This window comes from Panulirus ornatus, chromosome 4 (assembly GCF_036320965.1).
Source record: "Panulirus ornatus isolate Po-2019 chromosome 4, ASM3632096v1, whole genome shotgun sequence".
NCBI classification, from domain to species: domain Eukaryota; kingdom Metazoa; phylum Arthropoda; class Malacostraca; order Decapoda; family Palinuridae; genus Panulirus; species Panulirus ornatus.
Window position 1 is genome coordinate 7,287,617 of NC_092227.1, and position 15,683 is coordinate 7,303,299.

The 15,683-nt window shown below is 44.8% G+C and overlaps 1 protein-coding gene across 1 annotated transcript; it reads right to left on the minus strand.

The window, feature by feature from the left end:
* Positions 1 to 773: 773 nt before the first annotated feature.
* LOC139765605 (protein trapped in endoderm-1-like) lies at positions 774 to 14,850 on the minus strand. The gene is made up of 6 exons (XM_071693255.1): positions 14,188 to 14,850; positions 13,232 to 13,408; positions 8,675 to 8,933; positions 7,074 to 7,194; positions 5,861 to 6,013; positions 774 to 4,623 (listed from the first exon to the last, which is right to left on the minus strand). The coding sequence occupies exons 1-6, from the start codon at positions 14,261 to 14,263 to the stop codon at positions 4,156 to 4,158; spliced, it is 1,254 nt and encodes a 417-aa protein (XP_071549356.1). The 5' UTR covers positions 14,264 to 14,850; the 3' UTR covers positions 774 to 4,155.
* Between the last annotated feature and the right edge of the window lie 833 nt (positions 14,851 to 15,683).

The following is a 15,683-nucleotide window of genomic DNA, read 5'->3' on the forward strand; positions in this document are numbered from 1 at the left end:
ACTATCACATCAAGGATAAAAACAGATAGATTGTAGGCTTATATGCTGGTCATATTTTTGTATATATGGCTGTATAAGGGGAGGTGGCGCTGTGCTCGGGAACGATTGAAACAGCTTAAACGATTACTGGAAGCAATAACGACCAAGGAATTCGTCAAGAAATACCACAAAAATTCAGAGCATTAAACTGACTTACACGATTTAGCCAGCAAAGTGACAGACGACTATCGCTGGCACTTGGCATAAAGACTGAAAAATTCAGGTGATCAGTTTTTAGACACATTTTGATGTCTCGGGTTCGTCTTATTTGAGAGAAAATGAGCGGAGCCAATTTCTCAATTGTTTACAATGAGTTTTACATACGATGTTGTTTCGCCCCTGCATTAGGCATCAAGGAATTTTGACCCCCACGACTTTAAACGTACAAATTGTATCGTAGGGAGGGTGTTGGGTTTGGACTGTGTGGTGTGTGGCGTGAGCTCGGATGGCATAGATTATATGGCAGGTCAGGTATGTGAGGTGAGGTGGGCAGAAAGGGTGATTTAGGGAAAGAGGGTAGGGTAAGGGTTGGTGGATATGTCAGGTGTTAAGCGATCCAGGGGTCAGGTGATGTGCCAACACTTCAGTACTTTAATTCTTTCTGATCTTTTTGAAGGTAGAAACATTCCTGAGTACCTTACGGGAGTCGTTGTGGTAGGCGACAATACAGGAGGCGAGTCAAACACTCCCTCTAACCATTGCTACAAAGGGACATTGCGAAGAAAACACTGAAATACATATTCTATTTTGATGGACAGATACACAAATAACGAAGGCATAAATGAGAAATTCGTTATATCACACACAGATGCGCATTAGGTGAAGCGTCCATTTACATCCGTGTTTGAAAGACGCGCATGTGAAGATACATCATGTTAACATCCTAGGGAGATTTATTGTAAAATCATAGCGAATAATTTCTCTCTCGGAAACAGGATGGAATCGATGAATGAACGTAGATGTTCAGACATGAATTTTGTGTTCACGTTCGCGCATATAATGTGGATTTTTTCTTTTAGCTAAAAGACTGTCTGGTTGTCCGAATCCATTATAGTCTACACTAGGCCTGTAGGAAACTGAAACACTGCAGAAATTAGTGAGCTATTCATAAGTGAAGGTATTCGTAACATCACAAAGAAAATGGATAGAAAACAGAATATATTTTACATTTATTTGTTATGTACAAGTAGAGGGTAAAAAGATATTCTAATGAGCATACGAGCGTGTGTCAGTATTTAATTCTATGTACAAAATTATAATAATAAATACCTTCAAATCTATCTTCTTCATTGTTCTTGTTTCTGAAAATGTACTGTAACACACACACACACACACACACACACACACACATATATATATATATATATATATATATATATATATATATATATATATATATATATATATATATATATATATATATATATATATTCCTATGAGTCCACGGGGAAAATGAAACACGATAAGTTCCCAAGTGCACTTTCGTGTAATAATCACATCATCAGGGGAGACACAAGAGAGACATATAACAGTCAGTTGATTTACAACAAACAGACGTAGCTAGGACGAGAAATGTCATTGAAACTTCTATTATCAAATACAGAGAGAATCATATTCTTAATATTAGTGATGGTCTATACAAATTTGACAACTTTATTGTTGATAAAATTTGTAAACAATTCACCTTGTCTACATAATACGTTTGTCCGTCTTGGACAATCGCATGTTTACCAAATGGCGTCCTAGCTACGTCTCTTCGTTGTATATCAACTGACTGTTATATTTCTCTCTTGTGTCTCCCCTGATGATGCGATTATTACACGAAAATGCACTTGGGGAACTTATTGTGTTTCATTTTCCCCTTGGACTCACAGGAATATACTTGATCACGGGCAAAATTGTGATCCTTTCAATATATATCTATCTATGGAATCATATCAACATTCGACATTCATGAAGAGATGCACATAGCAAACCCTGCAATCATTAAAATACAATATATCCTTAACGTAAATATGCTTTGTTATACCTCCACCAGAATGAACTATAACCTACAACCGATCAAAACCCAAACATTTCTAAGGCCGTGGAAAAAGGAATTGAACACTAAAGTTCCAGAGGGATGAAATGAAAAAAAAATCCAGTTCTTTCTTTTCAAAATTACAAGTTTCAAAAGCGTTTTTTAAGAGACGTTCCGACTGGCTCTTGGTGAGGCTTTTACTTTGGCTCAGATAAATTGAAGCAGATGAAACAGATTTGCTTCGGAGCTTCTGGGAACACGTCACCACCAGGTGGGGAGGGGTAAGATACTTCACATTGGAAGTGAAGTGTTTCACGAAGGAGCTGGACTCTTCATAAAAGTGTCATCTGAATGGTATCTCACCTTCTGTACTCACAGAAAGCCCGGAGACCCTTGTCCAACCCCTGGGTGAGGTTCTTCCTGAAGATCTCCCTTAACGGAGCCAACGCTCCAAATAGAATGGCAACCGAGATTAGTACCAATATGTAGAAAAAAAAAGAAGGTGAAAGAGTTGGAGCCTTGCATTTGAGACCGATGGAGCTCGTAAGTATGAGGCAAGAAAGAGAAATTAACCAGTAAACATATTCTACAGATTTCTTGACTAGGACATGCTATGTAAGTGAAGGTAATACAGATAGATAAAAAAAAAAAGAATAAATATGGTGAGACGCGGAAGGAGTTCTATGAGATGATGAGCAGGGTATTAGGGGAAAATTTTGGGGTGGTGGATTGTACAAAAGTCGGATTGCCAGAATGTCTATGGTAGTGTACCCTACAAAACACTGAAGGCAAAACCAAGTACCCGAGCTGGTGACAGATAACAGCTACGCTAGTGGATTAAAGCTACTATGTAGCTGGGAGGAGGGAGCAGAGAACACATGTCAGGGAAACCTTTTCAGCCAGGTTGAGAGTGTCGGGTGGAATCCCTGTGGGTTTTGTGCTGGGGCCACCACTGTTCCTTACTAATGTGAATGTTTTACCAAACGAGGCCAAACAACACCTGAATACGTTCGCTGGTGATGTCAAGATCATACAAGAACTGTGGAGTAACAGGAAGCGCAAAATATTGCAGAGACATTGACAAGAGCAGCAGTGGTCGTATAAAAATGGGAAGCTATTCAAACAGGCCAGGTTGTAAGTACCACGTACTATGAAAGGAATATGAATATCTAACATTATGCCAAAGTTTTCTTTAAAAATATCATGTTAGAAGGATCGAGAGGGAGGCAAACTAAATTTTGATGTCTCAAAACTGACTCTAAATAAACGGACAGTGAGAAATATAGGAAGATCGAGGAGCCATACGATACTGCCAGAGAGGGACCAAAGGAATGGAACAGAAACGGGACCAAACTTGAGTAGAGTGAGTCACGAAGGGAGGATAGAAGCTGTCGGTCTAAACGCTTTCGTAGAAAGAAGGATACGGCAAGAGAGATAACTACATATAGATCTTTCGAAAACCACGATTTCTTAGAAGACGTGGAGAGTTTAGAACAAGAGTACGCAGCTTGCAGTTAGGCAAGAGAGGTGTGGGAAAGGATGAGAGAAAAAAATCCATCAGCAACAGAGCTGTGGACATGCGCAGCAAATCAAGGAAAAGGAATTGCGAGCAACATTAGGAATCAAAACCTATATGATGAAAATGCAAGGATAAGAAGCGGGTTCCCAAAAGGGTAAAACTCTTTTTCTTATATCCACAGACGTGTAACACCAATTAGGTAATAGACTTCAACAAATATACATCCTCTCTACCTTAACTCCTGCTTATCTTGAGATTAAGAAATATTTGTACACTGATAATGCGAAGAATCAGTAACATTGTCTCTTTGAGGAGCTCACGATACGCACCCACGAGACTCGTTCTTGCCCGAGACACATCAGGAGACGGTGTTGTGTCGTGGCTGAGAAGGTGAACACAAGGTTCCTTAACCGTCTCTTTGAACTCTCGTCTCGCTGCATGAAAGCCAAACACTATCGTCATTAGTTCGCGATACAGTATTTACAGACGGTAACCAAAGACTCTCACTACCGAGCGCCACAACTCAGGCCAACGGGTAACACACAACCTTGGACACCCGGGTGACGTTATCATGCCCTCAGGTGTTCACTTCCGTAACGAACTGGAATTTCTGGTTAGTGTCCATGTTCTTCCTCCAGGTGGACTGGAGGTTGATGTTGGAGTCGGCCTTCAACTCGTTCCTGGGTTCGAGGGATGGATCGTCTTCCGGAGGCCGGAGGAATCCGATGCTACGGAAGAGTCTGTCCAGGCACTCGAAGGTGGCCCTGCGGTACTGGTGGCTCATGGACACGTACACCACGGGGTCGACGCAGAACTGGAACCAGAAGACCACGTGCAGGAGGAGCCAGGCCGCGGGGAACTTCTCGTGCAGGTGGAGCACGTGGACGACCACGTGCGGCACGCTGCAGGACAACAGCACCAGGAAGATCACTAGGATGGTGCGAGTGACGTCGTCGTCCCACAGGCGTATCACGTTGTCCTCGGTCGTCTCCACGGCCGCCTTGCAACGCTGCCGCGCCACCTTCCTCTGCCGTGACTGGCGCACCTGTCAAGACGCCAGAGAGAGAGAGAGAGAGAGACACGAGGTTACGTCACATAATGAATGTCTGTGCTTCATGTCATGAATCTGTACGACAGTAGGTGACTGTATGTGAAAACATCTTTCTCTCTTATCATGTTCAGTCTATTTGTCTGTATATACATTTGAAGATATATATTTACATATATACATTCTGTGCAACAACATTGACCCATGTAATTGATTCATAATTACCTGCCAAACTTCACGCAGAAATACAAAGTTCACCTGAACCCCACACTTCAGCCACCTGTATTCATCCATTCCACATCCTCCAGCCTTAGTTATCATCATATCGACAAAACACATTCGTGCCGAAAAGACCCAACAAATACTCAAACCCCTCGTCTCTGATAGGCAGCCCTGAATACCAAGTTCGCCAAACATACACACATCTGCAACTGCACTCCCGCGACAAACACGGGTCATACTCTCTCTTTTCGCGCTCTGGACACCAAGTATCTCTTCAACATTTCATAAGGGTCCTCATGCCCAGGGTGGAGTTTCCACACTTAGACGTAGAGCGACTACTACTCCACTGCTCTGGCGTTACCCGAAACACATACAAAACATGAGAGACACTTCTTGATGTATGTCCTCAGCCAGTGGACATGGCTGACTCTCTGAGCACTGCAAAATCCCTATAAAAGGGGGTGCTGAGACTGCAAGTTTCACGTTTCATATACAGATCAAAGCTATATATATATATATATATATATATATATATATATATATATATATATATATATATATATATATATACATATATATATATATATATATATATATATATATATATATATATATATATATATATATATATATATATATATGTATACATATTATATATATATATATATTCCCAAGACCCCTTTCTAAGAAAGGGTCCTGGAATTACCCAGGACCTCTTTTTAGGAGCTCCCGCTGCTCCGAGGCTGCGCTACTTCTTGTAGTGAGGGAATGATGAACCCCTTTGGAGTTTGAAGTTCTTTGATGAGACCGAACTCCTAATGATGCAGCCTCGCCAAAGGCGGCTTTTCACTCGCGGTATAACCTTGGGCAGGCGGTAATATCATATATATATATATATATATATATATATATATATATATATATATATATATATATATATATATATATATATATGAGAGAGAGAGAGAGAGAGAGAGAGAGAGAGAGAGGAGCAACGCGAGTCCTTTCTTACCTTGACGTACATGGTCACGTAACAGATGGCGCTGAAGAGAACGGGCAGGAGGTAGGTGAAGAAGACGTGGAAGACCTTCCCGATCTTGTGGCGGGACTCGTCCCTCATGGACACCATCAGCTCCTCACGCTCGATCTCCAGCTTGCCGTTGATCTGCAGGGTTATAGACGCACACCAGGGGAATTAACAAAGGCGACGGAAGAACGATTCACAACTTCGTCTTGGTTCCTACGCGCTTGCCCTGTGGTTCCTACCTTCGGTTTCCCTGGAACACTGGGAAGACCTAACAGTTCTGTCCTGCTCTTTGTCAAGTTCTATGTGTCTCAAAGAAATTGTGACCGTGTTTAATAATCATTAGAGGGATCGTCACCTCGGTCACAGGAGATCATATGAGGCTCTTGAACACTACTTCGATGAAGTATGGATGGAGTTGAAGTTGAAGTATGGAGTTGAGAAGTACTCGTCTTTAACGAAGGTGAATGACAGGGGTGTTCATCGGCGAGCGATGAAATTATGGTGTCGTCAGGATGGAGAGAAAACGAGGAAGCACCGTAACAATTTAAATGCATCGAATTGTATAACATACGGAAGTTTGGAGGAGACTTAGGATTGCTGGTAAAAAGAGAAACACGCACGCACACACACACACACACACACACACACGCTTCTCATAAAAATATAATTTTAACTTTGGATTCATATCAAAGATACGTTAAAGTACGTCAAAGGAAACAAAGGAAGACAACTAGATGCAGACAGCAACAGACATCTGGCTCCTCGCGTGGCTCTTTGTGGTGGTAGATGAGATCGGAAATTTTAAACTTCGTGTATGGGGAGCACACGGGAGTAAATGGGAGTACATGTGAGGACGTGGGAGTACACGTGAGGACGTGGAAGTACACGTGAGGACGTGGAAGTACATGTGAGGACGCGAGAGTCCTTGGAAGGACGTGGGAGTAAATGGGAGTACTTGGGAGGAAATGGAAGTACATAGGAAGGAGGGAAAGCAGGAGACCTAATAGTCATAATCTTAAACCATGGTAGAACCAGGTTAGAAAATCAGAAAAAAATGAGAAGAAATAAGAGAGAAAAAAAAATAAGAGAATAACACATCATTCTTAATGACAACGTAAATAAATGTGTTTAATAACTAGAAGCTGAGTGAAGGTCATTTAATACTATGCCAGACGAGGACAACAACAGTGGTCATTACCCCGAAGAAGAGCGGCACCCAGAGCAAGGCCGAGTACAACCATATCATGAGGAGGTAGAGTCGAACTCTCCGGGGCTGCATCACCTTCTTGTACGTCATGGGCCACATGACAGCCATCAACCTGCAGGGGGAGAGAAAATTCATCATAAGTATTGATCCGTAAATGTGACTATGGTTCTAACATCTTGCATCTGCTGTGTGTGTGTGTGTGTGTGCAAACACCTCATCCATAACAATGTTCTGCCACGGATACTTGAGAAGTTATCATAACTCAATGTAAATAGTTTCTCTGTTACTCATCTCGACACGTAACCTAATCACAGTTGTTCAACTGTGTTACATTTCATTTACCACGTAAACTGCCAGATTCTACTCGGTGTGTTGCCCAGGCCACAGTCCTCACTATGTAACCTATAATACTCGAGTCCCCACACACTCTAGACCTTGTGCTCACTCTGTATCCTCTTCTGCGCCACCGTCCACAGCACGGGGTGGTGTGCACAGTAAACACAGCGGCAAAACTCAACAATCAAACTCTGTCGCGGGTGGTGTCATTGCTTGGGTCTGGCTCACGCAGCCGAAGTTTACGAGTACTTGCCAGTCTTGTCACTCGCTCCTCTCGGCTCTGGGAGCACGAAGGAACAAGAGGCAACCACGGCGACTGTTAACAGTCAAGACAACGAGTGCTTCCCTAAATGAAGGATCCACACATATTCTTAGATTCGAATCGTATGATTCCAAACACGTCGTGAAACACGTCATCTGGCTGAAGTACGTGGTATTCTCCCGCTTGAGAAAGACAGATGAAGGAGAATGAACAACTGTCCAATCGAGAGAACTGTCTCAATAAAGCCTTGAATGGCGGTCTTGTGATCTCAAGGGGAACAGAGACAGAGTGCGTGGACGGTAGGTAGGTACCGATGTATTGACGGAGCATAACACATTCCTCTGATCTCAACAGCTCCCTCTTCACTTTCAAAGGTGCAAGTTACATCGTAATACTGTTAGTATGTACTAGGAAGACCCCAAGTATCAAAGTGACTAATTGTAAAGTAGAAGTAAAAGTACCTGACCCTAAGGCAAGGGGTCATCAGCATGGACAAAGTCCTCACACATAACCCATGGGGAAACCCTAGCCAGCCCCTCAGCTGGCTAGGCCTTGCCACGTCCTGAGCTAAATTTCTACCCACTTAATCTACCGTCCAGATGAATGATGTACGACGGCTGAGTGCGCTGGGGGATCGAACCCCAAGCAATGAGTATGTGTGTCAAGAACACGAACCACTGCACCCTCGAGGCGCCACAGTGATGAATATGCTCCTTCATTTATACTGAAAATGAGATCAGATCTTACACGTTTGGGAAGTCATTACATTTATGACAATTAGGTTAGAAAAAAAAAAATAGAATCTACTTAACTTTGATCCGAATGATGCATATATATACCGTCTACAGATCGTATGCTTTACTGTCTATCCAGGCAACATCTAAGCTTAACTAAGCTTTAGTTGGAGGAGGAGGAGGAAGAGGAGGAGGAGGAGGAGGACGAGGAGGAGGAGGAGGAGGACGAGGAGGAGGAGGAGGAGAAGGAGGAACCGTACCTGTTGAAGGCGAGGGCACAGATGGTGTGGATGTGGACCTGGCTGAGGATGAGTCCCAGGACGAAGGAGGAGATGGCGACCTCGTCCGTGTAGGGGATCTCGCCATAGTCCCTCACAGAGAGGAAGACGACGCCGAACATGGGCATCCCGACGGCGCAGACGGGCAGGAGGCAGGCCAGCAGGTTGACCATGAAGGCCGTGGAGGGGCTCTGTCGCAGCTTCTTACTCAGGAGGAGGGATGTGGCGGCGAGGACGTTGCCTGGCGAGATGAGGAGGCGATATTGTAGAAGCTACGACACACACACACACACACACACACGTTTCGTGACACTGGACTTCAACTGAGACAAAACGTTTGGATTCACTTCAACTCCTTTATTTTTAACCCCTGTAATTCCAGCATATATATATATATATATATATATATATATATATATATATATATATATATATATATATATATATATATATATATATATATATATATTATGTATATATATATATATATATATATATATATATATATATATATATATATATTATATATATATATATATATATATATATATATATATATATATATATATATATATATATATATATGGCACCCCGAGAACGCATGTCCGACCCGTGCCAGTAATGGCACTCTTGAGAACACACACTCGACCTCCCCCTCCCCTTTAACCAACTCCCTCCCACACTCTTCAACTCCTGACACCCCGTCCCTCCAAGTCAATCAACCCTCCCTTCCCACCCCACGAACGCACCAACGAACGAACCCCTTTTCTGAAACTCTCTCTCTCTCTCTCTCTCTCTCTCTCTCTCTCTCTCTCTTTATCACCTTAAAAACTTTACTCTTCGCGTCAACTACTAAGAAATATAGCCAGAGCTTTGTCTTCGGCCACCTGCACCTTATCGCACTGGACTCCACACGACATCCTGCACACCACAGTGGTGGAGAGAGAGAGAGAGAGAGAGAGAGAGAGAGAGAGAGAGAGAGAGAGAGAGAGAGAGAGAGAGAGAGTCAAAGGCACACGGTATCAAACCTCGCCATGTGACTGTGCGCACCGCACAGCAAAACAGCTGAGTGGACCATGACCCCCCCACAGTAGCAGGGTGGTGGTGAGGGGAGGGGGATTTGGCTACCTTAAGAGCTTAATGACACAGTCACGACCTGTCGCCTGAGCCCACGACATGCCCTAGGATATAACAAAGGAGGGCGGGGTGACACATGACGTCACGGAGCGGGTCCTTAGGATACTGGTGATGGCCAGTGAGGTGGTGGCCTTCCAAGGATGATAAGGACCAGCGGTATGAGCTTACACAACAACGAAGACCATTAGTATGAGCTTTACACATCAACGGAGACCAGTGGTATGAGCTTACACAACAACGGAGACCATTAGTATGAGCTTTACACATCAACGGAGACCCGTAGTATGACTTTACGCAACAACGGAGACCATTAGTATGAGCTTTACTCAACAACGGAGACCATTAGTATGAGCTTTACACATCAACGGAGACCCGTAGTATGAGCTTTACTCAACAACGGAGACCATTAGTATGAGCTTTACACAACAACGGAGACCCGTAATATGATCTTTACACAACAACGGGGACCCGTAGTTCATGGAGACCAGCAGTAGGAGCCTACAGAGCAACGGTGGCCGACAGAATGAGCTTCAAACACACCAAGGGAACTAGGCACGGGAGTTCAAAAGCACCAGGGCAAGAATTAGTTGTGTGGGCGTGGAGCAGAGCATGGGATGTGCTTGTGACACAACAGGGGGTGACAGTATGAGCCTGTGGGACATTGCTCCAACCCCAAGCAAGGACTGGTTAGGTGAGCTGACGGTAGGAGTGTGAGTTTACATTATTAAAGAGAAGGTTGTTGGTATGGATTTACAGTACAGCAATGGTAAGAGGTATAAATTTACAGTACAGCAAGGATTGGTGATAAGTGTTTACAATGCAGCAACGATTGGTGATAAGAGATTACAATGTAGTAAGGATTGGTGATAAGAGATTACAATGTAGTAAGGATTGGTGATAAGAGATTACAATGTAGTAAGGATTGGTGATTAGGAGTTCACAGTGCAGCAAGGATTGGTGATAAGAGTTTACAATGTAGCAAAGATTGGTGACAACAGTTTACAATGCAGCAAAGATTAGCGATAAGAATTTACAATGCAGCAAAGATTGGTGGTATGAGTTAACAGGTTATCAAGTATTGGAAGATGATTAAGAAGACTTATGATACAAATGAATCAGAGATAAGAACACATGACGTAGCCAGGGTGGGCGATATGAACTTAAAGACACATGGGAAACTAAACTGTAGTATACGAGGACATGGCTGGACAAGGATGGCGTGATGGATGTAAATCTATGAACCAAGAAAGACTGGTGGTTGGAACCAGACAGGTTTGGTGATCCATGATGGTGATGATGAGCCCGCTCATGTCTGACCCAACATGAGCTGTCGCAATGAACTCCACGACTCAGCCAAGGATCTGTCGCAAGGACAAGGACTCCCCATGATTTCTGGGAACAGCGGCTTCATTCATCCATCATTCATGTCTCCGGAATTTCCCGATGCTTCTTCCCTGCTCTCCCCCTTACCAAGGAGGTGTTCGATAAACACCCTCGGTCAGCGATACAGTGATTGCCTTTCACCTGGGTGTTGTATTCTCGAGCGAAGTTGGTGTACGACAGAGGCGACGACATCAGCGCTTATCTGGAGCTGTTTCCTGTGGGAATACTTAGGGACAAGGCCGCTGGCCACTGGCGCTACGCGGGATTACACAACCACCCACAGCAGGTGCCGCCGACTCCTCAGTGAGTGTACAGTCATCATCTGTCCTTTCATACGCCTTACTCACTCGTCTACGCACCACTCCCCAGAAACAGCGATACGCAATGGTGATATGACACACCTCACACCCTTCCCTGGCTAAAGTCTGATTAGTAACAGATTTCAAAAGGATGATAACTATTCGTTCGTCTCTGATCACAACTGACTTCTCTCTCTTTCTATGAGGCTTTATCCGTCTGGGTAAAGACAGATAAAGCGTTTTCTATGGGAGTATGAATGAAGGGCACCACCATCTCCAGGCGTAGGTGGAGACAAGGAGAGAGAGAGCGTCCAGTGGGTGCAGTACATCAACACACAAGTGTGACTGGCAGGCCACAATTTGGGTTTGAGAACCTGGTTGCATCTCGTCTCGACAACGATGGAGGAACTGTTCTAATGACATCAGTTACCACGTAAAGTAAGGCCAGGGTACCTTTACACACAAGCATGCATGCATGCACACAGTACATCTCAGACATCAATCAGGTTCAATGATTCCCAGCATACAATATATACTGACCGACATAACAATATGAGGGAAGGTGAGGATACATCATGTATAAAGGCATACGATACACTAAATGTATTTTGGCAAGAGAGGTTCAGAGTACATCTCTATACATGGTACATAAATAATTAATTTACACAGTGACGTTGACTGTTACATGATGGAGGGCATAGCTCAGGCTATGGCGGACTTTAGGTATAATAGGTGGATATCCTCGTGAATATCAGTGCCACTGAAGTTTTCGATACCCCAGGACCAGGGGGCCTCTGAAGCCACTGAACGTATACAGCGCTCAACAGTGTATGTCTGTCTGACAGGTGTAGACCAGAAGCCGACGCTTCCAATGCTCCAGGTCATAGCTCTCTGTACGCTGCCGGATGTACATGTTCTGGCAGCTACGTTATCAAGCTGCCTCGTCAAATGTCGATGTATTCGATACCTGTCTTTCTTAAGAGGTAAGCGATCGTAATGATTACTTCTACAGCTGCCAGGACGGTCAAGGATCATCCCTGGAGGAGGCCTACGTCCTCGAGGGCTGTCGACATGAGGACACTGTGGGTGGAGAGTGTGGGGTCTAGTCCTACCACGTCTGGTGGGAGGAGATGACAGTAGCAGCAGCGGGGGGACAGGCGGGTTTACGTAATGTTTATCAACATGGTCACGTGACGCTGGTATCCCAGGTGGGTGAAGGTCTCCGTAGGAACTGGACATGAAGAGCATCATCGCAGACTCCAATAAGCAGGGGATGAATGGCGGAAGGAACAGATGTTTCCTGCAGGGCAAACTCTCTCTCTCTCTCTCTCTCTCTCTCTCTCTCTCTCTCTCTCTCTCTCTCTCTCTCCAGAGGGCGTTGCTGTGGCTGAGGTCTCGTAGGTGGGCAACAGACCACAGCACAGTTCACACTGTGGGTGGAGAGCTGGACTTCGAGATAGTTAAAAAAAAGTCATTACGACTAGAAGACGAGGTCATGTCGCTTATAACAGTCTAAATAGAAAAAATGACACCAGACGATGTAGCTGTGTAACGAGGAGATGTCCTCGTTTGAGGGCTTGTTAACCTGATCTATCTTGCCACGCAGCCCACGCCTGTGACGGGAGGAGAGAGAGAGAGAGAGAGAAAGAGAGAGAGAGAGAGAGAGAGAGAGAGAGAGAGAGAGAGATTTTTACGTCTGGGATTCCGAGGTCTCACTCACCTATTGTGCCGACGATGGCGATGATGAAGACACAGGCGGCCGTGAGACTCAGCAGTTCGTAGGTGTACAGGTCGCGTAGCGGCGGCACGGGAGGTGGGGGTTCTGCTGCTGCTGCCGCTGCCCTGCGCAGCCATGACGCCTCCTCGTGCCGCAGACCCGGCGTCGTGCCGTACCATCCTGCAACACGGCGCCAAACCTTCATCACTCAGGCCAGTGGTAACCTCACGCGCCGACACTCTCTCTCTCTCTCTCTCTCACTCACTGCGTCGCCAACACAGACCATTTACTGTGCCGCCCCACCGGCGTATCAAAGACCACCCTACTCCTTCTGATATTCAGGGGGTGTTAGTGGCCGAGTGATCAACGGGAACTCAGATGATGGAAGATGAAATCACGTTCCTAGTTCAGCACCCTGTGCCTCCTCCCCTTTGTTGAATGTCCCTTAATATACGTTGTCTCTCTCTCTCTCTCTCTCTCTCTCTCTCTCTCTCTCTCTCTCTCTCTCTCTCTCTCTCTCTCTCTCTCGTATGTTGCCTGTATGGGTATGTGACTGTGTGAATGTGTTTATGTGTGTGTGTGTGTGTGTGTGTGTGTGTGTGTAGTAATGTTTACATGTGTAAAACATTCAGGGACTCGTCATCTCACACACAAAAAATTCCCAGCGAAGCATCCGTCTTAACCATCAAAGCTTATCCCACCAGCACAGACCACAGAGCAGATCACCACACACGTCAGAACTGTCCTTCGCAATCACACACTCCCCCCGTTCCCCATTAGCACGCAACATGGTATATTTCAGCATCAGAGAAACAGCACCAGAATAGTACGAATGGAGAGAGAGAGAGAGAGAGAGAGAGAGAGAGAGAGAGAGAGAGAGAGAGAGAGAGAGAGAGAGTGGGGATCTGGCGGTTAACAAGCGAACTACACACATGTGAATATACATATATATATCTTACCCTCGGAACTGGCTGATGCATTCTCAAGGTCACTGCCCACAAGAACATCTTCCCTTAAGGAGAAAGGGGGAGTCATATTCTGAGACTCTTCGTGTGTATATATATCTAATCTATCTCTTTATCTACCTCTTACAGAAAATAATCTAGACGGCGAAACATATGGTCCAGTAAAACGTTTAAACGTTCTTTTGAAGAAAACTGCTTCTGTATCAATGAATGTGAAGCTTCGAAAACTGCCTCCTCCGTATCAATGACTGTGAAGCTTCGAAAACTGCCTCCTCCGTATCAATGACTGTGAAGCTTCGAAAACTGCCTTCTCCGTATCAATGACTGTGAAGCTTCGAAAACTGCCTCCTCCGTATCAGTGACTGTGAAGCTTCGAAAACTGCCTCCTCCCTATCAATGACTGTGAAGCTTCGAAAACTGCCTCCTCCGTATCAGTGACTGTGAAGCTTCGAAAACTGCCTCCTCCGTATCAATGACTGTGAAGCTTCGAAAACTGCCTCCTCCGTATCAATGACTGTGAAGCTTCGAAAAGAGACCACGAGTATGACGAATGATTTCGTCTCGTGATCCTTTCGACTGACGCTCCTGCCTCACACTTTTAGACATATGTATATATATATATATACACACACACACACACACACGACCTGCGCCTACGGTCTGTAGCGCACTACTATTACTACTACGGCGCTGCTCGCTGACAAGGAGGCGCGGCTAGCACGAGCGCAGCATCCTGTCAGCGCACGAGAATACACACACACACACACACACACTCACACACACATACACACAAATGATTCGAGATACACCATCTTTCTCAGAATATGAGTAAAACTCCTCCAGCTTAAAAAAGCCGACATTCTTCTTTCTCTTTTTGTAAGAACGCTCGCTATTGTCCTACTGCTGTGAGGTAACGCTTAACCTTCGCTGATCATCCCCCTTAAACTCGGGATCTGAAGAACTGACACTTGATATAAAGCAGGTGAGTGGTGATGGTGAGGAGGAGGCGGAGGAGGAGAAGGAGGAGAAGGATTTCCCGCAGGAATGTGATATGATTTCTTCACTAAACAAGTGAAAAAAAAAACATCGAGCAGGGAAACTGTTAGTGCATTCCTTCTAACTATTTGTCAACACCTAGAAAATGGGAAGATCAATGGAGAGGAAGAAAAAAAAACGGGACGACAGGAGCTTGCTTGCTAACTGAACCCACCCTCCCAGATCGTGAAATGAAGACAGATGATGACTGTGTTGTCTTGGACGGTATTCCACACCACGACAAACGTATCATTGACCCTCGTGGCGTCTCAGTCCCGTCTACATACCAGTGTGAGCATCAACCCGTCTAGGTCCTTCGTGGGCGGGGAAATAATATTACAGGTGTACCAAGGACGAAACTGAGGAAAGTTATCATTTCTTCTTCGTCTCTATGAATCGTACAGCCGGGCTGAGGAATAGGTCTGGTGATGTGATCAGATGAAGGGTTGGGGAGG

Excerpts from the sequence above, each read along its gene's own strand:
- LOC139765605 (XM_071693255.1), bottom strand. The coding sequence starts at position 14,263 with ATGACTCCCCCTTTCTCCTTAAGGGAAGATGTTCTTGTGGGCAGTGAC. Across the intron at positions 13,409-14,187 it reads TGCATCAGCCAGTTCCGAGG|GATGGTACGGCACGACGCCG; the intron begins GTAAGATATATA and ends GCCGTGTTGCAG. Across the intron at positions 6,014-7,073 it reads GGGTGCCGCTCTTCTTCGGG|ATCAACGGCAAGCTGGAGAT; the intron begins GTAATGACCACT and ends ATAACCCTGCAG.